The sequence below is a fragment of the Leucopleurus acutus genome (assembly GCF_964270905.1).
Source record: "Leucopleurus acutus genome assembly, chromosome: 8".
In the NCBI taxonomy this organism is placed as follows: Eukaryota; Metazoa; Chordata; class Mammalia; order Artiodactyla; family Delphinidae; genus Leucopleurus; species Leucopleurus acutus.
In genome coordinates, this window is record NC_139151.1 from 93,859,382 (window position 1) to 93,885,021 (window position 25,640).

Consider the following 25,640-nt stretch of genomic DNA (forward strand, 5'->3'; position numbering starts at 1 on the left):
GCGGGATCCTAGTTCCCCAACCAGGTATCGAACCTGGTCCGTCGGCAGTGAAAGCGTGGAGTCCTAACCACTGGACCGCCAGGGAATTCCCTCTCTACATATTTGTGATTCCCTTCTCTGACAGTGAGAAATCTGGCTCCCCTTATCCTCAGTGTCTTATCTGATCAGCCCTCTTGTATGGGACCAGAATTCCGTTGCGTTGTTGCCGCTGCCCCCTCCCTGCACAGATACCCTCTCCACGCCCACTCAGACTCTGACCCTCATGTAGCGCGCCTGCTCTCCCCATCACCCCAGGACAGATACCCTCCTCACCCTTCTTGAGTCTGACCGCCGCCCCTCCCTTGCCCCCAACCCTCCCCCCACCCCCGCACTGGAGTGATGCTACTCTTGCCATCACCCTTCCCCATGCTTTCAGCCTGCCGGGCCTCTAACAGTCTCCTGGGCTGCCCGGATGCCCTCCTAACCTCACCTGGTCTCAGCATCCCATGCTGGGGGGCCATAACTACCTCTACCCCTTCCCCTGTCACTCTTTTAGGGATCTCGTACTCTGTGCCAGGCCACCTCCCTGCTCTTCCCCCAAGTAGAAGCTCTCCCTCCACTAAGACTTCAGCATTCCCTGTGGGCGGGCCACCCCGCTGTGCAGAAGCACCCTCTTCCCTCCAGGACTCCAGCACTTTACCTCCTCCTGCATGGACACCCCCTTGGATACCAGCATGTCTATTCTTGTTCTTAGCAGCCCGGAACACCAGTTTTATGTTACTTAAATAGAAAATCTCCGGAAATCTCCAGCGAGTCCCAGGGCTCCAGGACATCCACCGTAGAACCAGTGTCTTGGGAATTGGAAAGACCTTTAGAGGCCGTTCAGCTCTAGCTTAATGTATACCTTTTGCTATTACTTCTTAATGAAAAGTTTTCTGATTTGTCATAAAAAGGACTCAGCACCTCACAAGACAGTTCATTTCATATTCAAATGGCTTTAATTGTTAAGGTGGTTTCCATGCTTGTCTTGAGAGTTTGACTGTAAATCTTCCTCCTGTTTAAACAGAGAAGTTTGATTACAGAAATACTTTGAATGGAGGCGGTCTTCACTTTGGGATGATCTGAGAGTGCTCCCCGTATGTGATCTTCCCATCATAAGTCATCCCTCTGAAAATTAAAATTGCTTTTACAAAAGAAAAATAATTGAGGCTCAGGGCTGGGAGTAGAATTCAAGAGTCTGTTTCAGTGGCTAGAAGGAATACTTTGGGCTGTAAATATACAGTGTATTGTTCAATAAAACGTGACTTAGGGGGAAGTTGCCCAGGATGAGAGAAACCAGTCGCTACAGCTGATCCGCACTATCTCCCTGACGGGCTGCTGTTCCACGTCTCTCTTACCTCTGCTTGCCTCTACCCCGGGCTCTGGGTCTGCACTACCGTCCAGGGCAGTTTTCTCAAATAGAACTTTCAGCGAGGAGATGATCTGTATTCGTGCTGTCAGGTGCCCACTGGCCACATATGGCTGTTGAGCAGTTGAAATGTGGCTAATGTGACTGCGGAACTGGATTTTAAATTTTAATAGATTTAAATGGTCTCACGTGGCTAACTGCTGTTGGGCAGTGAAGTTCTAGGGAATCTGCTTGTCCCTTTCTTTCCTCCCTGTGATGTGGGCAATACCCTTTGCTTTTAGTTCAGCTGTAGAAAGAAATGACCAGAAGAAATGGCTCTGAGGATTTGAGAGCCATGCACAGCTATGGTGACTGCTGCTCTGTTGAGCTGAATTGCTGGCAGGGAGGGTGTTCACCTTCTCAGTCACTGCTCTGGGTCTTGTGGGCATGAAGCGTAATGCTTGGGAAGGTGCCACCTTCTCCGTTAGAGAATTATTATTCTTTGGCCATGGGTGGATGCATACGGTGTTCTCCAGCTGGACCCTCCAGATAAGCCTGAGAAACCGTGGAAAAACAAAGCCATTACCCTTTCTTTCTCCCAAAGCAAGAAGGAAAGCGGTGGGGTGGGGAGTGGGGTTCAGACTGTGGCCTTTGGGTTGTTCCTCATGCATCGCTTCCTGTTATCTTCCCTGGTGGCAGTACCTAGAGAGGTGTACGTTCAGTATTTTCCCTGGTCTGTACCAGTTTGAGGTAGATTTGAGTGAGTCCTGCTTCTAGGTCTGATGGGGGTTTCATTTCCTCTGGAACCTGCTTTATATTCTTCCTTTCTTCTACAGTGATCCCTGCTGGTCCCTCAGCCCATGTCGTGTTTATGCTCTGTAACCTGTCTGCCTGCGGGAGGGAATGACTTACCATCTGGTCTCCCCAGAGTCTTCCCCCAACTCCTGGCTTACTCACTTTGTGCTCACGTTTTGTCTCTCGTGGAGATTTAAATGGCGCTAGCTTCTTGGAAGTCCTCCTTTCACTCCATTTTCTTGTAAGCATCCCTGCTATCCAGATGTTAAGACTGGTTCTATCCCTTGGTGAAGATGGTTTTTTCCACTTGTTCTCAGTGCCCAGTCTGGTCTTCCCGAGTCCCTGTGGCCTTGAGGATGGGGATGTTGAGTGGCATAGAGTGCCACCCAACAGCCGGAAGCAGTCTTTCACCTATTCTGCTTTCACAGCCACTGCTGTCCATTAAGACCCCTTGTTTTCCTGTTTGAAGGATGCAGCCCGCTCTCAGTTCCTTTTCAGAGCAGAGAGCTCATATAGAACTAATGGTAACATTTGATGTTCTTCCAAATAATCAACCAGTCAGTCCGTTTCTGTCTTTACACATATACATACGCACACACATAAAGCATGTTCCCTTAGCTCGGCATATTATAAGCATTTCCTCAAAACATTAAGAACTTTTCCCAAATGAAATCTTTAATGACGGCATGACGCTTCAGCATGTGAATGAGACACAGATTGCTTTCTTAGATTGTATAATATTTTAGATATTCAGCAATGCCGCAGAGTATAATTTCCCAAAAAGTCAAGGATGTGAATAAAGAAGGGTGAGAAAATGCTTGTTGCCATTAAGTTTAATATCAAAGTTGGTCTCACCTTGACTCGCACAGTGGCTGCAAGGTCCCAGTCCCTCGTTTTGTCCTTCGTAGGCCACGGCGGTACTTCCTCCTGTCGTCCCAGATGGCTCTGCATCCCGAGTACAGAGAGGAGCTGGCCGCCCTCCAGGCCAGACACGGAGAAGCGGCGTTAGTCCTGGACAAGTGCACCAACCTCTCCGAGGGCATCCCCGCTGCCCGAAAGCGTTGCCACAAGCACCAGGTCTTCGATTACCCACAGGTGCTGCAGGTGAGTGCCACCCGGCTCCTCTCTCGGGGCTCGGCACAGGTCACATCCGCAAGGTGAAACTGACCCCAGCAGACAGGTGTTTCCCACATTCAGCTAGCAGAACTGCCCAAGGGGAGAGGAAGACAGACTGCTCTTCACTGCAGCCATGGACCTCCAGGAGCTTTGGCATCTGTGTACTGTTTGTGCAAAGCTGCTTGGCCTATGAGCGTTCCTACTCCTTTCAGATCTTCATCTTACTGCAAAAGCACAAATCCCACAGATTTACAGAAAAGCCACATAGACAAAGCAGGCATATGTATTTTGCTTTTATCACTGTATTCATAATCCAGCCCAGAGAAACCTCCTTCTCTAAGGTGCAGCTTGTATCCTCTGACTGTGCCAACCGCAAGGCCATGGTCAGCTTTTCCTGAGTGGGAGGCTTTTATTTTTTGTTACCGTTTTTGTCTCTTGGTGTTTTTGCCACCCTTAGCATGTCCTACTGGTATTGTGGAAGTGGCAGGGCTTCCATAACTAGAAGCAGAGTAGTCCTTTTGGGGATGTTTTATAAGCAGGATATTTCACACTGCAAGGGCCTGGAGGCTAGGAAAGGAGAAATTGAGTTTTGTTCACTTAAATATTTAAAATACAGACAGGTTAGTTCAAGGAGAAATATCAAGGAGCTGGTGTGATTTTTTTTTTTTTTTTTTTTTTTTAATCTCCAAAGAGTACTGGCCCATGCTGAGATTGTTAAAATACTTTCTTTCAAAAAGTGCTGCATCTCCTCTGGAATGTCTGACTGATAACAGTGGTGATGTGAGCAGGAGTATTTATAGTAACCTTTGTCTAGACAGGAAAAATGGTTATCAGCACGTGTGTGCACATCTGGACACCGACTCTTTGGGGCCAGCTGAGCTGTCCACCTGCGCCTCCACCATGACTGATGCCCTTTTTCCACTCTTGCTGTTTTCTGGTTTATCCCCGGAGGAATTTGGCATGTTGAGTTTCTTCATATTTTTTCTGAACTTTCCTTTCTCTAGCTTTAAAGATTAAACAGTGTTTTGTTTTTTAACTTTTTTTCCTCCTGAAGAGGCAAAAACTGGGAGAAACTGAGTATTAGAGATGGGGTCTTTTCTTATTTTGGTTGACTTATTGCAGCTGTTTCTTCTGGTGTACATCTCTCACTTTCCCAAACGTGTCCTACATCGAGTACAAGTTTGAGGCAGTGAACGAGGAAGAAATTTTTTGAGGTTTTGCTTTTTGTTCGATGGATTGTTTCTCAATAGAACATATCTATCTTACTATGTTTTCTAAGGCATTGCATTCATGAAGTGAATGTCTTCTATATGCAAAGCACACTTCTAGATGCCATAGGGAGTAGAAAGATAAAAGGAGATTTGATACTTTCTATTTAGGGGGTCCTCTAGGGAGACTGATAGGCCCAGATCAAATAATTCTATAACAAGGTAGGCGGAGGTAAGTGTTCTGAGCGCTGTGCAGCCACTGTGCCACAGTGTGTGTACACAGCACACTAGGACTGAAAGAATCCAGCCCTTGCAAAGTCACGTTGTTGAGTGTCCAGAGGAAGGCGTAGACGTGGGTTCTGAACATTTTCAGAATGCCAGCAGTGGAGGCATTGCACTGACACTGAAGAGTGGAAAACCAGAACATTGCAGCCACTTAAGCTTTTCAGTCTTACTGGTGTGACCTGTTACCTTTCAGCATTTTTGGTGTTGCTTGGCTTCAGCCCTTGAGAGAACTTCATGGTCTGCCGGGATCAGAGTAAGTGGATCAGTGAAATTGGTATGTAATCCCTCCCTCTGCCTGTATTCCTGCAGGAGGCTACTTTTTGTGTGGTCCTTCGAGGAGCTCGGCTGGGCCAGGCGGTGTTGAGTGACGTGTTGCGGGCCGGCTGTATCCCAGTTATCATTGCAGACTCCTACATTTTGCCTTTCTCTGAAGTTCTTGACTGGAAGAGGTGGGTGTTACCTTCTGATAAACTTTACACCAGGAGTCCTGCATGGATTAGATTTTAAAAGTCCCCCCAGCAATTGTAATGCATAGCTAGGTTGGAGAACTACTCCTTCAGACTGTTTTTGCTATATTTTCCATAAGGAGAGTTAGTCCGTTGGCCTGGAGCCGAGGTTGGCCAACAGGCCTTTGGGCCAAATATGGCAGGCTGCCAGTGTTTGTAAATAAAGTTTTGTTGAATCACAGCATACCCATTCATTTACACATGATCTTCGTCTGTTTTTGAGTGACAGTGGCAGAGTTGAGTACTGTAGTTTAAAATGACAGAGATTACGTGGCTTGCAAAACCTAAAATATTTACCATCTGGCCGTTTACCCTTGACCTAGAGCAGTGGTTCTCAGCTGTGACTGTAGAGTGTACTCACCTGAAGAACTTTTAAACACATACCTGGGCCTTGTCCTCAGGACTTTTGAAGCTCCATGGGCAATTCTGATTTGTAGCCACCGTTGAGAACCACTGCTCTAGAGTCTGTTGAATTTGCGTGAAGTGCTGGCTGGAGGCAGAGCGCCTGCACGCGGGTGAAAGCTTAGAAACACTCCCAGTGGATGGCTGGACACGCGTGGGTCCTGCCTGGACGTGACTGTCAGTGCTGTGCTTCATGGAGTAGTCTGCTCGTCTCTTGTTGTTTCATTTCCCCAGGACTTTGGAGGTTAAAGGTTTTTGAAAACGAGTTCCTTTTGTACATACCTCTCAGGCTTGTCTTTGCCTCAAATGCTTAATTGCTTTCTCCTCTCCCACCTTTTTTTTTTTTTTTTTTTTGCGGTATGCGGGCCTCTCACTGTTGTGGCCTCTCCCGTTGCGGAGCACAGGCTCCGGACGCGCAGGCTCAGCGGCCACGGCTCACGGGCCCAGCCGCTCCGCGGCATGTGGGATCTTCCCGGACCGGGGCACGAACCCGTGTCCCCTGCATCGGCAGGCGGACTCTCAACCACTGCGCCACCAGGGAAGCCCCTCCCACCTTTTTTGATACCCTGTTCAAGCCTGGTCTCCACAGGTATTTGAACAATTTAAGTAACATTCATTCATGTGTACATTCATTTATCTCACGTTTACTGGAAAGCCTACCGTGAATAATACAGGCTCTGCTCTTAAGGAGGTGAGAATCCAGTGGGGAAGACAAACCCACAATTATAGTATTGTATGATAAACGCTGTAACAGATGCATGCAGGGGGTGCTTTGGAAACCCAGAACAGGGAGGGAGCCCAGTTCAGCCTGGAGGAGGAGGGTGTGTGATTCTCTGTGTCCTGGAGAAGTGATGAGCCACTTCCAGTCACTTATTCATCTGTGGAAACATGTATTGAGCACCCTCTCTTTGCCAGGTACTGTGTTGCATATGGGGATACAAAGATGATCAAGGTCAGGTCTTGCCTCTGAGAAGCTCTTAGTCCAGTGGTGGGAGATAGACAAGTAAGCCAGTGATTACCAGATGCAGAGCTGAGATGCAGCCCTGGCTGGATGGGATGCTTGGAGGGGGAGGAAGAGACACATACCCTTGCTGGCTGTGGGGTCGGGTAGGGCTTCTCAGAGGCAGTGACCCTGAGCTGAGTCTGAGAAGATATTCATTCCTACGAGGATCTAGATGTGCTTGGGTAGTTGTAATTAGGGATAAGTGGTGGAAGGGCTCTGGATTTGAAGACAGCAGGCTGGGGTTCAGATAACCAGCTCTATTACTGGCTAGCTTTGTGATCTCGCCAATCATTTAACCTTTTTGAGCCTCAGTTTTCCCATCTGTATGGTAGAAATCATTTACTTATTTAACAAGTATTTATTAAGCGCAGTTGTGCTAGGCAATATGCCAGGTGCTCGGGTATGCTGGTGATTGGGACCAGACGTGGTTCCATCCTAATGGACTAGGCTAGTGGGCCGAGGGGGTCTCAGGTTTTAATAAATTAACCTAGACGAATGTAATGACCAACTCTGCTGAATCCATGAAGGGTAAGTCGTCATCGAGCCCTCTCTCCCTTACCCAGCATCTCTAATCTGGTGGCACGTCCTGCTGGCTCTGCTCCCTCATCACTTTCATCACTTCCTCTCTCAGCATTCCTTGCCTGGACCGTGCAAGGGGCCCCAGCTGTTCTCCCTGCTTCCGCTCCTGCTTTCTGTAGTTTGTTCTAACTCTTCAGGCAGAATGATCCTGTTGGAACCTAACCAGATCATGCCGTGCTTTCCTGACCCCTTCTGTGGTTTTCTATCTCAGTGAAAGCGTAAGTCCTTAAATGGCCAGGGAGGCCCCAGAGGCTTTGCTGTGACCCTCCCTCCCCTGTTTCTCTTCATTGCCTGGTATTCTCCACCTCCTTTACTGTGCTCCTGCCACACTGGCCTCCTTGCTGTTGCTGGAACGTTCCCGACACCCTGCTTCCTCAGGGCCTTTTGTTTATTGTTCCTCCTGGAACGCTCTCCCTCGGGTATCCCCCTGGTCCTCTCACTCCCTGGCCTTCCTTCCATGTCTGATTTGTTCACTGTGGTATTGCCAGGACCTAGCACATAGTAGGGGCTCCATAAATACATGCTGAGTAAATGAATGGATTGGGGAATGTAGCTGAAGGAGAAGAGTCATTGTTAATTCAGAGCGGGCAGTGAGGAGTGAAGAAGAGGACCAGGCAGGCAGAATTGGACACGCAAAGCCCCTGTGGTTAGGCAGAGTGTGGTATGTTCAGGAGACTGAGAGGGTACCTGTGTGGCTGAAGCACAGTTGGGGAGTGGACAGAGGACGGGAGATGAATGGAGCGGTGCTGGGGAGCTGAGAGAGGGAGCTGGTGGGAGCTCCTTTGAGCTGGTCAGCCCTGAGAAAGGGGCAAGGAAGAGGGACTGCTCACTGCCAGGACTGTGGGGCTGAGGGTAGTTTGGGGTGTTGTTGCTTCTGCTTGTGAGAATTAAATAAGAAACGTACGTAGCAGTGCTTTGTGTACAGGGCTGCGCGTCCATCAGTTGTTTTGCTCTTGTCCCTAGAGCATCTGTGGCTGTGCCAGAAGAAAAGATGTCAGATGTGTACAGTATTCTGCAGACCATCCCCCAAAGACAGATTGAAGAAATGCAGAGACAGGTAAGGGGCCAGGCAGCCCTGTTGGGGAGGGGGCGTGGGTGACGTGGAAGGGCAGCCCCGGCTGCTTGGGTACAGAGCGATGGCTGCTGAGTGCGGGAGTGGGATTTATTTCCTCCACTACATTGACCAGCCAAACTTAAAAGAGGAAAGCAGTGTTAGGGAGTTGCATCAGGTAAGGTTTGGAATAATAACTATCAGAGATTCAGAAATGCTCCTGAGGTAAGCGTGCTGTGATGCTAGGGTCACACCCAGCGGTATGCTCAGGAGGCAGAGCTGCCCCTCTCTGGAAGGTGGTTTACACGGCAGGTGAGGGTTCTGGTGACTGAGGTGGCTGTGGAAGCCAGCACGTTTCAGGGTGATGCTTCTGAGGAGCCTTGACCCCGAGAGTGTCTTGGTGTCAGCTGGCCTGGATCCCCCCTTCAGCGGCCCTCGTGATTAGGAGGTGCCCTCCTCTCCCCAGAACACATACACCCTCCCTCTTCCCCTCCCAGGTCTCTCGTCTACCTTCTGATGCCCCTTCCCCTGGGCTGCTCTCCACTGTCTAACGCATCCACCACGTGTCCTGTTTAGTCCTTCTGCCGTTTCTCTCTCCCAAAAGAAGTTTAGTTGGGCTTAAATGTGAAACAAGTTAAAAACTGAAAAAAGACTATCCCAGTATTGGTACTGTGCATGTTGTCTCTATTTCTTTTTTTCCTTTCTTTTTTTAAAAAAATTTTTATTGGCGCATAGTTGATTTACAGTGTTGTGTTAGTTTCTACTGTACAGTGAATCAGTTATACACATACATATATCCACTCTATTTATTTATTTTTTTGGCCGTGCTGTGCGGCACGCAGCGCAGCATGTGGGATCTTAGTTCCCTAACCAGGGACCGAACGCCCCCTGCATTGGAAGCGCAGGGTCTTAACCACTGGACCGCCAGCGAAGTCCCTCTGTTTCTGTTTTGTAAATAAGTTCATTTGTACCATTTTTTTAAGATTCTACATATAAGTGATATCATATGATATTTGTCTTTCTCTGTCTGACTTACTTCACTTAGTATGATAATCTCTGGGTCCATCCATGTTGCTGCAAATGGCATTACTTCATTCTTTTTTATGGCTCAGTAATATTCCATTGTATATATGCACCACATCTTCTTCATCCGTTCATCTGTTGATGGACATTTAGGTTACTTCCATGTCTTGACTATTGTAAACAGAGCCGCAGTGAATACTGGGGTGTACGTATCCTTTCAGATTATAGTTTTCTCTAGTTCTTTTTTTTTTTTTTTTAATGGATTTTAACAAGTTTTTATTTCTATCAAAATTATCTATGTAGGTGCTGAGCTGGAGAAGAGGTTTGGAGGGCTCTCAGCGTTGAGGATGTAACTGCCCCGTGCACCCCTGTGTCTAACCTTGTCCCAGGAACGAGCCTCAAGCCTCTGTGTGGGCTAGGGCAGGGCAGTCACCCAGCTGTGTGTGGAATGGGGAGGAATTCTGGGCTTCTAACTGCTTCTTAAATACATTTTCCATCTGTCCTCCTGCCCTGAGCACTGCCTTTTCCCCTGAGTCTCTGCAGCGGAACCCAGATTTTTCTCAGCTGATCTAGGATGCGCTCTCTTGGGCCTATAGCGTCAGCTACCACCTTTCCTTCTGCTTTTCCGCTTCCACATTTTGTTGCTGTTATCTCCTCCCCCGTTCTCTTTATCTTGCAGTGATTATGCCTTAATTTTTAAAAATTCCCCTTAATTGTCATTTTAGGGTTTTAGGAGGGAGTTAGTGAATGTGGTCAGTCCCCCTCTTTAATTTGGTACCGAGTTTCTTAAACCAAAGAGATGACACATCACACAGTAATGAAGTCTGTAGGTTCTTACCCCAGCCTGCCTGTGTTGAATGCCAGCTTGCCCAGTTACTAACTCTGTGCCCTTGGCCAAGGATCTGCCTTCTCTGGCCCTCAGTAGCCTCATCTGTAAAACATTTTGGTGTTCTGATTTGAAAACAAATCACAGGTTGAGTTTAGCCTCCCTGAAGGTTTTTCATAGCACACCCATGTTCGTTTTAAGTTTCTGGGCTTCCCCGTGTGTTACTTAACTCCTGACCTCATCTGAGTTTTAGTGAATTAGAAAGTCAGTCTAGAGATCTCTATGTTCTTGATCTAAACCTGTGATTCTTACAACTCATGTAGAAGAAAATGCTCCTTGAAGGGTGCTGGTATTTATGCTCTTTGTGTTTCTTTTTATGGCATCTTGATTTGTTAGCATAATTAAATAGAAAATCATCTGCTAAATCAGATATCATCTTTTTCTAGATTTAGTCTAAAAGGCTAAGAAAACACTGGGTAGGTAAAAATGAGCAAGTTCTGTCCAGTTACTTTCTCCCCCCGGCCACCTTCGTGTTGGAAAGAGAATCACTTAGTTCCCAAGCAGAGCTCCCACTGTCAGCTCACAGAATGCCCTTGTTTTCCGGGAGCTTGGTTTGGGAACCATAGGTCTGAGACGAGCCTGGCCGGCCTTTTCGGTGACAGGCTTGGAATCATAGAACTGTTGAGATGGAATGACTAAAGGTTACTTAAAACAGTGTACTTTTAGGTTATTTTGGTTCAAAGAGACACACTTGGAGTCAAAAGACTCGAGTTTGAGCCCTGGGTCTGTCCCTGATTAATTATACAACCATGACAAGTTACCAAAGCTCCTTGGACTTTCCTTTCCTCATTTATGAAATCAAGGCGTTGGCTAGAACATCTCTCATGTTCCATTCAGCTGTTAAAAAACGCTGTGAAACTCTTGTCCTTGACAACATTAATAATAAAGTGGTCATCTCTTTCCCATGACCACCTCCTGTCATGAGGGCCTGTTACTGTCTCTGGTGGTGAATAACCTACATTATGTCAACTTGGAGGATAAAGGCAGTCTTGGTACTTTCCTGCCTCCCGTTTCTAAATCTCCCTCTGCTTGCTGATGCGCCTTTTCTCTGTGCTGTTTTCAGACCTTCTGGCACTCTGCTGCCATGCCCCGTTTAGTCCTGCTCCCCTTTCTCTGAATATTCTACATCTCCAAAACGACCTTTTTTCTTCTCCCAACCTCACATTTCTAGACTGGACTGATCTCAACTAAAGGTGAGATTATCTGGTTGAAGCAATTCCCAGATAGTTATAAAGGATGAATAAGTTCAGCTGCCAGATGCCAGCAGTACAGCTGTCTCCCAAGTTGTGACAACTGGCAATGTCTCTAGACGTTACCAAATGCCCCCCATGGAGCAAAATTTCTGTGATTGGGAACCACTTTTCTATTGATAGTTAATCATCTCTCTCTTTTGTCCTTTCCCGAATATGTTGTCATTTTGCCTTCTGTATACCCTCCATTGATTTAATCTGACCTTGGCAGGAGTAACTGAAAAAATAGCACACACTTGGTTCTGGAAAGTTTTTACACCTTCGTGAATTCTCTTTAGGGAGGTCAAATTTGAGTCTTTTTGTAAGACAGGCATAAACTTTTAGGGGAAAACCTGTTGCATCGGTAGCTGATACCTTGGAACCCCTGGTTGATCATGTTAGAATGAGCTGAGACCGAGGAACAGAGGGTCTGATTTTCTTGCTCAGCAACTCAGAACTGGCTCAAGGGCCTGCGTGGACAGTTGTAGCCAGCAGAGGGCTCCATCCACTTTTAAGTGACTGATTTTCCTTTTGAGTATTAGTTTCCAAGAAGTCCTAAGTGCTGTGAGCTACGTTGACATTGTCCTCAGAGCCGCTCTCTCGAGACCCGCTCCTTCCTGCACTTAGCACAGGATTCTGCTCTCCTGTGATGGAATAGAGCCAGAGTTTCTGAATTGACCCCAGAGATGCGGGGTGGGATCTTGGTGACGAAGGTATTGCAGTACCTTTTTGCAGCTTAAGAGTTCAGGGGCTATAATCTGATCGATGAATACATGGTGAAAATCCTTGACATGACTCGGGAGTTAGGATGTACCAAGAGAGAAGGATATTCTGCCTGACAAGGAAACCTAATTAAGTTTTCCACCTGACCTTAGATGCGCTAGTGAAGCAGCCATAACGTTAAATGCAGGGCTAGACCCTGAAGTAAGAGCTGGGGTCAAGCTAAGATTTTTGAAGTACAACCTGCATCTGTGTTATCTACCCCTAAAGGCGAACAGCCAGCAGTACTGGCATATATGGCATTGAAAGAGCTGGGGTGGCTTATGGGGTTTTTTGTGGTTAAGTTAAAAACCAGTTCCTTCAATGAGAGGTTAATAGTTACAGCCGTATAAAGCCAACTCACCAGTCAGCCTTTAATTGTCCTATGAGCTAAATTAACTAGTTAATTAATTCAGTGCAGCCCTAATTATGTTTTTCGCCCAAGGGGAGATGATGGGAGATGATAAGCAGCCTGTGATCCCCACCCACAGAGGCCTGACAGCCATCTTGGGGATATGTGGGAATAAGCCTGAAGAAAGCTGAGAAGATGGTGCACGTTTCCCAAAGGATGTCAGGGGTCTGACATGGGAGGAAGTACGGGTTAAAGCTGTTAGGGACAGCTTTATTGGGGAGGTAGCATTTGATGTAAGCCTTAAAGATGGGGAGTCCCGTCAACCCTCTCTCTCACACTGGAAACCAGGAAGAAGTATTTTTCTATAGTCGTATGGAACATTCACATCCCCAGTCTCCCTTTGACTCACAATGGAAAAGAAAGCAATCTGGGATATTGGAGGGCTGAATAGACACTGGACTGTAGAGTTAGAACTGTTTGTGTGGATAGGGGGGAAGGCGTAAACGGATCCCCAGTTTATCTGTTGAGCGGAGTTTCCAAACATTCTTTTATTGGTCAGTGGCTCCACCAGCAGTGACCTCTAACCTCAGCCACACTAGGAGGTGGAAGTCAGGAGCCTGCCTTGCCTTTGAACTCTTCTTTGTACTCAATTGACTAGGAGCCTTTGAGGTGGCAGAAACATTCAGCATCTTCTTTGCTCTATCTCTCCTTTAATGCTTGGCTAAGTTAAAATATCCGTTTCTTTTCAGTCTATTACACTGACCCATCTCAGTCTGCCTTCATATTTTCCTACTAAGCCTACCAAATATTTGTGCCATGGAGGAGTACTTGAAGGTATAATGGGCTGATTAGGAAAAAGAACACTTCCATCGAAGAAACTGTGGTACCCTCACCTAGCAGGACTGTAGTTAGGTGTGGCTGTGCCAGAGGAGAGAGCAGAAGAGACCACAGAACAGTAAGTGCGTGTGTGTCCACCAGAGCTCATGCATTTTATTCAGGGGAGAGCCCCGACAGGAGGCTACGATTTCAGCACATTAGATTATTCGCTTTCCATAGCCATAGTAGTCTAAAAGTGACAAATTTGAAAGAGAGAAAGACTACACCTGAGGGTATGTGAGATGGGTCATCTGCCAGTCAGGCATGAATAGAGAAGACGGAAAAGCTATTTTAGAAATAGAACTCTCAGCACTTTGGATGTATGCAGACCGCCGTGTGCGCTTCACGATATGGGCGTGTCATTGTAAGATGGCGGAATTCCTCGGTTCAAAGAAGTATGCGTGTGTTTGTTTGTTTTTCATCTTTTGGATTTCTGGCATCCAAATGAGTCTTCCCATCACTTTGAACAGTGAATATAGTTTCTGTTTCATCCCCTTGAAGATGTTACTGATGGGCATCTTCAAACTGAGGAGATACAGAAATGGCTCTTCTTGGTGATGCCCTGCAGTCTTTAAGTGAGGGTTTAAATTTTGTTTAGCATATATATATTTTTTAAAAATATTGGCTTTCATGTAAAATATTTTATAAAGTTTTCTATCTAAAATATTTGTTTTTATTTTTTAAAAAGGTTTTGTGATTCACTTAAAGGTGTAAACCCTCGGGTATCTAGAAGCCTCAGCAGTCCAGAGGGATGTGTTCTCTGAGGGTTCCCTATGCTGGTGGCTTGACTGTTGTGTCCATTGATGGCTACCTAGCAGTCTGTGTCCATTTCTCCCTCCCTCCCTCCCCCTGCTCCCCCCCACGCCAACACACACACAGTTTACAAAGCAAACTCTGTAAACAGAGTAGTGAGATAGGCAGCGAGAGGAGTAATCCGAATTTTTTAATGTGAGGAAACTGAAGAGAAGAGATGTAAAGTGATCCTCCCGAGACCACACAATATGTAAGGGACAGACAGGGAACATACTCTTTTGCTGCCCACAACTTTATTCAAATTATAGAGCTTTGTGGCCTGGATCGAGGCTGAAAATCAGGATGCCCTTCCCAGTAATTCAGGCTAACTGCTTATGGGATAGTCTTCCCCAAAACGTGGTTGCTTGAGGCACTTGGGACTGGACACATCCCTGGAAATATGTTATGAAGGATGTGGAAAAGATTTCACTTCTCATTTCCAGGATCAGTATTATAATGTCTGTCACTCTTATCCCCCCCACTGTGAAACTGAAAATTTTCTAATATATATAAACTGAACTCTCAGGGCTTTTAAAAAACGCCAAGTGTTCCCTGCTTCCCTTCCTCTCCCCCCCGCCCCCCCCCCCCCCCCCCCCCCCCCCCCGCTCTCCAGTCCCAACATGCCACTCCAAGCTCTATTTCCCCATCCCTACTTTTGTACTTGCCCTAAAAAAAGCTACTGGATCACTTACCCTTCAACAAACACACTGACCTGATCCCTGGAGTTCTCCCTGTGAAACAGACAACCATGGTCTGATACAAAGGCAGGCTCTTTGGCCGGTGGGAGAGCCTTGGGGAAGAGTGTGATTAAGGGATATTTTGAGTTTCATAATTTTGTTTCAGTAGCACTGTATACTCTGTTGGAGTTTTCCTGAACGTATAAATCCATGTTGTGAAGGAGACCGGTCAATGTATGTTTAAAGTAGGATAAAACAAGGACTCATTTAATCGAAACTCTTAAGGAAGAGTATTTTTATGTGTTTAACTTACCTTTTTTTTCAACTTCAGTATTAAGAACCTTATTGGAAAAAGACTCTTGCCAAGTATCTGATGGGAAGCCAAGAAAAGCATTTTAATAGAACTGTCTCAAATTTATAGTGCACTAGGGCCTGTAAATAAATTTCCCTGTCTTTAAGGTATGGGCTGATTTGCAGTTATTTTGTATAGGTTCTGAGATTTAAATCCTTACAGTCCAGATGGAGAGACCATAAAGCTGCTTTCCTTGGCAACCTGGGCATCCCTTGTCCGTGGCGAGCATCACGGGTAGTAGATGGAGCTCTGTCTGTAAATGCTCGCTTATTGTATTGTGATGCCAATTTTAATTGGTTTGGCGACTTTTCCTAGAGCAGCCCACCTAAATATTCTCTAAATCTAGGAGAATTAGAGTCCTTGATTTCATAGTGCAAACCCGTCAAATAAATATGTATTGAGTACCTGCTTTGTTCCTAGAATGGTATGGGCACACTGAGGGAGATTTTTGAAAAGGGAGGGAGGGAGGGACACAGATCCTGTCTGTAAGAAAGGCCATCACGGTGCTGGGGAGAGTACTTTCAGTAGTGTATGAATGAAGAGGCCAGAAGTGCTGTCACTCAGTCGTACTGTGGAGAGTCAGGAACGGATCAGGAGGTGAAGGGGGCCTCACGACTGGCTGGCCTCGAATAGGGAGAGAGGGTGCTCTGAGAGGTACTGACCTTCTCCCAGAGGTTGGCTTCTGTGGGAAAGACTCGGTAGGTCAGATGGAGCAGCCCGAGGGGGGGATTGGAATCCCAGGAGCAGAGAACTTTGCAGGGAGTTAGAAGGAAGGGAAGGTCAGTGACAAGTGGAGAGTAATGAAAGGATGTGTGATGAGAGGGGAAAGCAGTATCAATTAAGGAGATTGAGGGAAAAAATCAAAGAGCTGGAAGGGACCTTAGAAATTATTCAACCCCTTTCTCATGTTTTATAAATGATGTATAAACCCTAGAGTTCAAGTGATCTTGAGAATGAATTGCTAGGGTCAGAGCTGAGCCTACCCTTGAACCCAGGTTTTCTGATCCCAGCCGATGATTTTTTGGGGGAAAGGGGGACATTGGGTACTGCAGTATTTTCCAGACTGAGGGTCTCATGATTCATTAGTGGATCATGAAGTCAGTTCAGTGGGTCTTGACTGGCATTTTATTTTTTAAAAATGAAAGATAATAGAAAGATACTAAACTATGACATAGCAAGGGTAAATATTTCCTGAAACCTTTGTTTCTTTTGTATGAATGCGCATGGTGAGTTGCAGTATAAAATGTATTTGTATGTTTCTTAGTGTGGGTCCCAGTCCAGAAAGTTTGAGAAGTGTTGGTAGTGGGAACCACATGGGCTATTGACTCGGAGAGACCTGAATTTGCATCCCAAGCTGTGGTGTCTTGTCTATCAACTTCGTGAGTGTGGGCAAATTACCTAGCTTTGCCAAGCATCAATTTTCTTATCTCAGACCTGGGGATAATAACACGATAGAGCAATTGTGTTGATTAAGTGAAATCACTGACTTAAAGCATCTAGATTTTGGTCTGCCTGCTGGCCGTCATCTGGGAGCGCTCCGCCTGGGTCTGTGTTTGAGGCTGGCAGGAGCCTCCTGGTATGGAGCTTGGTCTTCAGGAACCACAGTGAGTTACCAACGTGGATGTATTATGCATTTGCTTCTGGGCTTGGAAACTTGAAACAGAACTTTTTCCTGTGGGTCTGGTGTACTTTCTTCATCTTGGCGTGGAGGGAGGGTCACCTCTCTGTTTTTCTGTTAGGATCAGGATGGCTTATGAAAATCAGTGGTTCTCTACCTGGCCTTAAAGAAAAAAAATTCATTGGCACATTTGGATAAAGTACTATTACTTTTTCCCCTTTCCAATGAGAAAAGTTTTCGTACCGAGTCTCTGCCCACCCTACTACCCCCCCTTTTAGCATGTTCTCTGCTAGATCATTTATTCATTTTTTGAACTAGAAGATTAAAAAATAAGCTTAAAGAGAAAAGTCAAAATCAGAATTGACATTTGGGTGGTGAACAGTTGAAGAACTAGAGTTTTACTAGGTACGTACTAAACATAAAGGAAATTTTTATGTGAATTTAAGAGGACCGGTCAGATACCTCTTAGGAATAGCTGTTGTTCACCTCCTACTGAAAGGAGAATGAAAGAATATGGTTTTCCTTGTTCTCTGCTGCTTCCCTTCCCCTCTCCTCCTCCTGCTGCCTCTGCCGCCCTTCCCCCATCCCTTTCCAGTCAGCTCCATCCCATATTTGAAATCCCGCTGGAGAGCGGAGACGAGCGCTTCATCCCCAGATGACTTGGGCCAGGGGCTAAAACACTGCCATAAATCTGCAGCTCATTTTAATGCCACGTTAAGACAGTGTGAGCGGCTGGTCTCCGTGGCCCCTGCCCTCTTTCTTTATGGGCTTCTTTGGCTCTTCTTTATAAAGAGGCCCTGCGGAGTCATTTTTAAGTTCTTATCAGTTTGCTGACAGGTATATGGGCCCTTTTGCCGAGTCCAGGAGCTCTGGCAGGCGTGTGAAACTTCTGATATTAAAATGGAAGAAAAATGCCAGGCAGAAGGGATTGGGTAGCACAGCGGTGATCTGGAGGGAAAAGTCTAGCAAGATGATTAACCTCTGCAGGTCCGGAACTTCGCCCTTGGCCGGATACCTGGCTCCTGGTTGGTGGGGGCAGGGCAGCCAGGGTTAGGCAAGGGAGGGTTTTCCGAGGGCTTTTATTTTTATCCCCTGATGAGAAATGCCGTTCGGCTGGTAGTCTGCGCTTTCAGGCTTCAGCAGGCGAGCTGGGCAGCCCTGAAGGGCTAAGGGAGCAAGCTTTACAACGTAGCTTTTTCCCTAAAGGCCATCTGACTGGCTAGACCTCTGCTCACGCGTCTCTGCCAGCTCCAGCTCGCTGTCTCTGTGCCCACGGCGTCACTGTTAGCGAATTCAAAGGGACTTTCATCAGTCTGCTTCACTGCCCCTTTTAGACCAGGTTGCTAACCCCCAGTAATCCTCCCAGACTGCTTTGTGGAAGCGCCAGGCCCTCTATAAATGTCAGCCCGCAGTGCTTGGCCCTTCTTACCCTCTCGGTTACAGAGAGGTGGACTGGAAGCTGCTCCTCCCTCTCTTCCACCACTTTTCCTTTCTCTCTTCGCTGGAAAACTCTAGCAGCAGACAGCTGAGGGCAAGGAAAAACCATTACCTGGATCCAGGCCAGTGGCTTGATGGAGCCTCAAAATCGCTGGCATCTCCTGACCAGAATGTTTTTCCAGGCGTTTCAAAAAGTACATCCTCACCCTCCTTCTGCTTTCAGCCTTCCAGCCTTGATTCCAGACGGCTGGCTGGGTGCATTATGCCCCAAGAATCTACTTTATATCTGTCTGCTCTTCTTCTCCTAACTAAAGCTTTTAGGAAGAGGGTAGTAGAGATAAGCAAAATCCAGTGGACATATATTTTTAACTGCTCGGCACCCTTTTGGCACAAACACATTATTTTCCCTTTTCCGAATAGTTTTGGACATGCGTGCTTTTGCAAGTGTGCTCAAGGTAAAGTAGTCGTTTAACTTGAGGCTGGGGCAAGAGCAAGGAATTTTTGCAGTAAGTTGGTCACATGACACAGCTGTTGGCCTAGGGCTGGTGATTTTCATTGAGCAAACAGGACGAACACTGGTTTGTTTCATTACTCAGGCAGCTCCTGTGGGGAGAGCAATTAGGTATAAAAACCAAACAAGCAATAAAACAAAACAAAGTGCCCCAAACTCCAAAGCAACGGAACTACTGTTTTGTACATTTCTGACAAATTGATACCCTAGAGTTAGTTAAGAAGTTTACTGGACTGGATGTTATTGCTTATGGTACAGTTTTAATAAGCTTACTAAAAATATCTAACAAGTAATATATTGGAAGTTCTCAGTAAATATATGATGATGAACAGTCTTCATCTTACAGCCTTTGCAAGGGGTGTGGGTATGTGGAATGGTCAGTTTCCTCTTTGGGCACCGGTTGGAGAACCGTCTCTAGAATTAACCATGGGTTGGTTAATCCCTTGTAACGAGTCCACGATATGGGGCATTGCTTCCGGAAATGGCCTCGCTAATAAAAGTGTTAAATATTAATTTTCAGCCTGTATAAGGATTGTCTGACTCTTTGGGGCTGGTTTCCTACAGGGTGGGACTATTTGTGAAGCATTCCCGAGAAATAATTGCTCATTACAGGAAACATAGTGCAGGTTTGAATTCATTATATACCTACTTAGAAAAATATCTAGGTTTGTTTACAAAACAGTAACTTGTAAATTATCAAGTGTTGATACATTTGGTAAAGAATTCACTACTGTCAGGTCTTCAGTAAGGGTCAAACTGATCCATTAGATTTCTGTCTATATGTATACATCTCAATGTAGATTATTATATATTTTTCTATCTCCCTCAGCATTGAAGAGGTTGAGAGAGTTTGGAGTTGCATGATTACTTTACAATAACACGATTAACCTTGTAATTCCATGCTACTGTTCTTCGGAATGTAAGACAACAATCATGTATATTTATTACATTCAATTTGACTTAAAGACCTTTAGTACTGGATCAGACCAGGATTGGCACAGAAGTAGCTCCATATAAACCATTTCTGGCGATACAGTTCTCTCCTTGTAACTTAAAGGCTAATTTGTTGTGTTTAAATGTGCACTTATTTCCCATTTTGATAAAGCTTTAATAGGAGGTGAGCAGGTCACTTATTATCTTTCAGAATCCAATACTTTTTATTAAACAGAGCAAGTGGTTTGTCTTCAAGTATTTGAAGTCCATATATGTATTGAAGTATTTTTAATTTCCATGTTAATTTGGCCAGGTTTTGATGATCTTATATCATTTGTATTTTAGAGGGATCTTTGAGTTTTTGTTTGAAGCTGCAGACTGAGGGTTGAGTTCTCTCAACCCTCTTGCTCCCACTCAGATTCTTAAATGTTTTCTGGGGTGGGGGATGGGGACATGAATTTCTCTTGAGAGTCCTTGCCATGATGAACCTCAGTTATTCTTACTCATAGGTGTATGTCATCATCCAGGTAAGAAAGAGCAGGGGAAACAAAAGGGAGAACCACTGACATAGCAGGTGTAGCTATTTCAAACTTCTCCCTCTGTTCAGAGTCCCAATTTACGGAATGTACATTGGAGTTTCCACTCAGGATCAACAGGAGAGTTTGTCTTAATAACATGTGATCAGAAGAAGGAGGGTCCCAGACGCAAGCGGCTTATAGGGGCCCACGTGCCCCTGGTCAGCTGGCACAGTGATAAGAGGCATTGGGCCCACAGGCTTCTCAACTCCTCTTCACAACATTGGGAGTGTGTGGGGACAGTGGAAGGGCTCCCATGGGACCTGACTGCTGAGTGAGTTAGTATCCACAGCCAGAAAAAAAGAACCTGCCAGAAACTAGCTCCTCGGCCGTCTCTGGAATGGTTACTACATGGGAAGCAGATGGAAGAGGGAACATGGCCCTAATGTGGCATGACATGGGATGAAACGAGCCCTCAAGTCCCGTCCTCAGTCCCTTCACACATTGTATTTGTGTGTGTGTCTTAATTAAAAGGGGTAGAGGCCTTTCAAGTGTGTCTGTTGCAGTGAGACTTGCTTTATATTTACCTTCGCTGATCAAACAAACTTATGCTTTCTCCTGATTTTAGCATAGCAAACACGGGAAATGTCACCCCAGGCAGATTCCTTTACAACTAGTTGACCCAAGTCGTGCTCTTATTTATTTATTTTTGATGACAGATCCTGATTAAAGGTTTCCAACCCACCTTTTAGCTAGTCCACGGACCCAACCAGGAGGCAGGGCTTGTCAGCTGCTAATCACTAAAGAAGCTCCCTGATCTGACCTAGGGAACAGTGGGATTCAGAGGCATGGATAACTCTGAAACGGGGCACGGGAGAAATGAATCTCTAGTCCCTTTGCTGAGAAGGTTTGACCAAACACAGTTTTATTGGTCAGTGGCTCCTGCTTTAGTAACCTTTCACCCCCACGGCTCTTGGAGGTACAAGCCATTGGCCGGCCTTGCCTTTGAACTCCTCATGGCTCCTGCCACCTCAAAGGCTCCCAGTCAGAGGCTTGTGTTTTGCTTGGGATCTCTCCTCACAGCAGGGTGTCAGCAGTTGGGAAAACTGATCCACCCTTAGAACCCTGACATATTTGAAGGTGATACCCCTGAGACTTGAAACCTATGGCTTTCTATTTCAGGAGCTGCCTGTCACACGTCAAGAAACACAACTCAGGCTGCCCCCTTTTCCTCCTCTGTCCCTTCTTGCTTCCCATAGGGCAGGAGATCGTAACATTTGAGCACACCCCACAAGTATTCGCGGAGTCCTTCCCTACTTTCAAGCTCTTTTGCCCCTTTCTCTTCCCGGCTTGCCCCAAGTAGCATCTATTTTTGAAAGAATTTTTCTTTCAGATAAGGCCAAAACACGCAAATTAAGCCATCTTTGGTGTCTGGGAGCTGAATCAACGGGGAAGGTGGTCTAGGGAAAGTATCACAGGGCTTCCGTGTTCAGCTCCAGTGCGTCCAGGTTGGATGAGCCCTACTTTTAAGATAGCCCAGCTGCACTCTTCCCTGTCTTCTTGATCCGTTCTATCTTCTGGAAGAAGTAGATCTTCCAAAAAGAGATAGAAGTGGCACGGATTGCTCTCCCACATCTGCTTGGCTTCCAGACTAAGGAACAAGAGTGAAAGCTTTAGTGTTGAGAGGCAAATCCAGGGACCTGTGAATATTAGATGACTTCAATATAGCTTCTTCGGCAAGAAATCAAACCACTCATTCTAAGAATATTGAGTAGAAAATGCCTTCTACTTAAGATGCCTTTAGCTTAGAAAAGGAGCAAATGATCTCTGTTGAGTTCCTCTGCTTTTCTAGAATTCAAGTAGAACGTTACTGATAATCCTTAGCAGAAAGGACACTGGCAGGGTCTCTTTCTGCTTCAGAGTAAAGGTTGAGTTTTTAGCAGGTACCCAGGTATCAGAAGAGACAGGCCTGGTTTTACTACTGTCTAGTTCTTTCTTTGGTCGTGAGTATGGTCATGAGCTTACACTTTCCAGTTGACCAAGGGAAGGGGAGAGTTAATATTTATGTTAACTGCTGTGTCTGGTACTGTGTTAGGAACTTCCTCATGAGAACCGGATGAGGTAGTTGTTATTCTCATTTTATGAAGGGGGACAGTGAACCTTAGAGGCTGGTAGATGGCCTGTAGTCACAAAGCTTTAGTGGCAGGCTTGGGACTGGGAAGAATTTGTGGCATATGATTAAGAAGTTCACTTTTCTCACCTTGTCTCCAGGGGCATTTCCCTTTTACACTGAGATAAGTATGTCTTTTGGGACATTCGTGTATTGGTGATGGTTTATAGGTTGCTTCTCTTTGCCTTTAGTCTCTGTTTTCCACCTAATTGCAAATTTACTTCTCCCATTCTAAATCCTATTTATTGCATGACTTTGAGAGAGGAAGGAATTTGAAATCCCCATTCTTCACTCGCCTCTCTCTGCCCCATGTTCTAATTCTTTCTCTGTATCCTTCCCCTGACGGCAGCTCAGGTTTTTAAACTCTTCATAGGAATCAACCATATCACATGATGCCACGTGAGCTTATAAAGAACCTGTAAATATGTATTAGTCTTTGGAAGAAAACACCTTGTCTAATTAAAGACTGTTGTGAACTTAACCGAGCACACTATCTTGCCATCAGATGTCTTGGGCCTCATCGTTCAGACCGCCTCCTTACATTTTCTTGATTCTTAAGGATCAAAAACGGCCAGAGCCATTTTCTCCGGTAACTACACGTGGAACTGACTGCATGTTAATTCTTTAATCACTCCCCATAAATATAAATACTGAGGATGGAGATGAATAGAAGGAAATCTTTGCTTCGAAATGGATGACATGGGCTTACATATGGGCTTTTGGGAATTTTCCGGCCAGCTCTGTCTCAGAATAGGATTTGAGTACTGGTCCATGTACTTGCTTGTTTTCCTAAGCTTTGAGTGACTCGTGGTTTTAGATGTAAGAATAAGGTCTAGAACTCCTAGAAATCAGCTGCACAAATGGAAGTTGTTATGTATTCAACAACTATTCCTATGGGGCTGGGGCTGCTGCTGGTGTTGAGAGGTCTTCAGCAGTTCTTGGGAGCGTGCTGGGGGGACGTGGCCTGGAAGACTGTGTAAAGACCACTTCATCTCAGCGCCAGGAAAATGGGATTAAATTGGGGGAAGTTGAGGGATGGTTAACAAAAATGCTAGGAGTGGAGAAAGCTAGATTTAAAGGAGCAAGTACTCTACAGCCAGCCTAGGGCAAAGGCTGTGAGCCAGTTCTCAAAGTCCCGAGAAGGGTGAGAAGGAGAAGAAAGGGCCCATGTTGTGTGGCAGAGTCTTAGAACCACAGTCGCTAGTATTAAGGTGATTTTATTTTTCTTTTCACCACCTATGTGCCAGCTGGGTAGAGACTATTTTAAACAAGACAAAACAACAACAAACCTACTGTGGATTCCCAATTCTATTATATTTTTAGAAGGCTGGGAATATGGGATAAGGTAAAAATAAAATTGAGATTAAATCCTAGGAGAGATGAATTCCTAGCAAGAATTATCGGGCTCTATGTGAGATCCTAGGAGAAGAGCAAAAATTTGTTCATTAGGTGTGACACATTAGATCTTGCACTGGGCATTGGCTGCACTGAACGTTCAAAATGTTCTCAGCTGTTCCCCTGCAGCCACACAGCTGAAAATAGAGGCCCTACTGGTTAAGCCAAGTCTAGTCCTGCTTTGTTGCTGCTGTTGGGTAAAATGAAACACTGAGGATGGTGATCTGTCGCCTTAGTCTGTTCCAGTTTCCCAAGATAGTTGGGCCTTACGCTAGAGGAACTGCAGGATACCAGTGGAAAGAGGCGGTGAGAACCCGCAGAAACGCACTGCCCTAAATCTGTAGTATTTAGGGACTGAGTTTTTGAATCCTTGCCCTTGAGTGGGGCCTGGTAAGTTTTGCTTTGTACTGTGGGCCATCAGAGAGTTTTTAATCTAGCTGGGAAGATGGGTTTTTTGCCCCCATGAGATATCAGTAGGGCAGAGAATAGACGCTAACTCTTGTGTAAAAATTGTCAGATGAATTTTATAAAGGGCCTCAGTGTAATTTTGAGATTAAATGAAGTACAGGTATGATTTTTTTTTAATTACTAAATTTTATTTTTCAGAGCAGTTTTAGGTTCACAGCAAAATTAAGCAAAATGTAGAGAGAGTTCCCCATACCCCCTGTTCCCACAGCCTCCCCCATAACAATGCACCACAGTGGTTCATTTGTTACGGTTGAACCTATACTGACACATCCTTATCTCTCAAAGTCCATAGTCTACATTAGGGTTCCCTCTTGATGTTGTACATTCTATGGGTTTTAACAAATGTATAATGACTTATTTCCTCCATGTCACTATTTCTTTTTTTAAAAAATATTTATTTATTTATTTATTTATTTTTGGCTGCATTGGGTCTTCGTTGCTACACGCGGCTTTCTTTAGTTACGTCGAGCAGGGGCTGCTCTTCCTTGCGGTGCACGGGCTTCTCATTGCAGTGGCTTCTCTTGTTGCGGAGCACGGGCTCTAGGCGCGCGGGCTTCAGTAGTTGTGGTGCGCAGGCTCAGTAGTTGTGGCTCGCGGGCTCTAGAGCACAGGCTCAGTAGTTGTGGCTCACGGGCTTAGTTGCTCCGCGGCATGTGGGACCTTCCCAGACCAGGGCTCGAACCCGTGTCCCCTGCATTGGCAGGCGGGTTCTTAACCACTGCTCCACCAGGGAAGCCCCATGTCACTGTTTCTAATTTAATTCCATTGTGGTCTGAGTGCATACCTCATATGATTTCTATTCTTTCACGTTTGTTCAAGTATGTTTTATGGCCCAAAATGAGGTCTGTCTTGGTGAATGTTACGTGTGAGCTTGAGAAGAATGTATAATCTGCTATTGTTGGATGAAATAGTCTATAGATGTCGATTATTTGGTGCTGTTAATAAGTTCAACTATGTCCTTACTGATTTTCTGCCTGCTGGATCTGTCCACTTCTGATAGATGGGTGTTGAAATCTCCAGATCTAGTAGTGGATTCATCTCTTTCTCTTGGAGGTTCTGTCAGTTTTTGCCTCATGTATTTTGATGCTCTTTTGTTGGCTGCGTACACATTGAGGATTGTTATGTCTTCTTGGAGTACTGGCCTTTTTATCATTATGTAATGCCACTCTTGATGCCTTGTAATTTTCCTTGTTCTGAAGTCTGCCCCGTCTGAAATTAATATAGCTACTCCCACTGTCTTTGGATTAGTGTTAGCATGCTATATCTTTCTCCATCCCTTTACTTTTAGTTTATATGTGTCTTTGTATTTAAAGTGGGTTTCTTACAGACAACGTAT

The 25,640-nt window shown here is 45.6% G+C and overlaps 1 protein-coding gene across 3 annotated transcripts in view; it reads left to right on the forward strand.

The window, feature by feature from the left end:
* The window catches only part of EXT2 (exostosin glycosyltransferase 2), a 135,054-nt gene that overhangs the window by 20,347 nt on the left and 89,067 nt on the right, over positions 1-25,640 (forward strand). For all 3 annotated transcript variants that reach the window (XM_082844361.1, XM_082844360.1, XM_082844362.1), the window contains exons 5-7: positions 3,070-3,265; positions 5,080-5,219; positions 8,224-8,317. In XM_082844361.1, the coding sequence (XP_082700487.1) occupies positions 3,070-3,265; positions 5,080-5,219; positions 8,224-8,317 (430 nt within the window). The remainder of the gene's footprint in view (positions 1-3,069; positions 3,266-5,079; positions 5,220-8,223; positions 8,318-25,640) is intronic.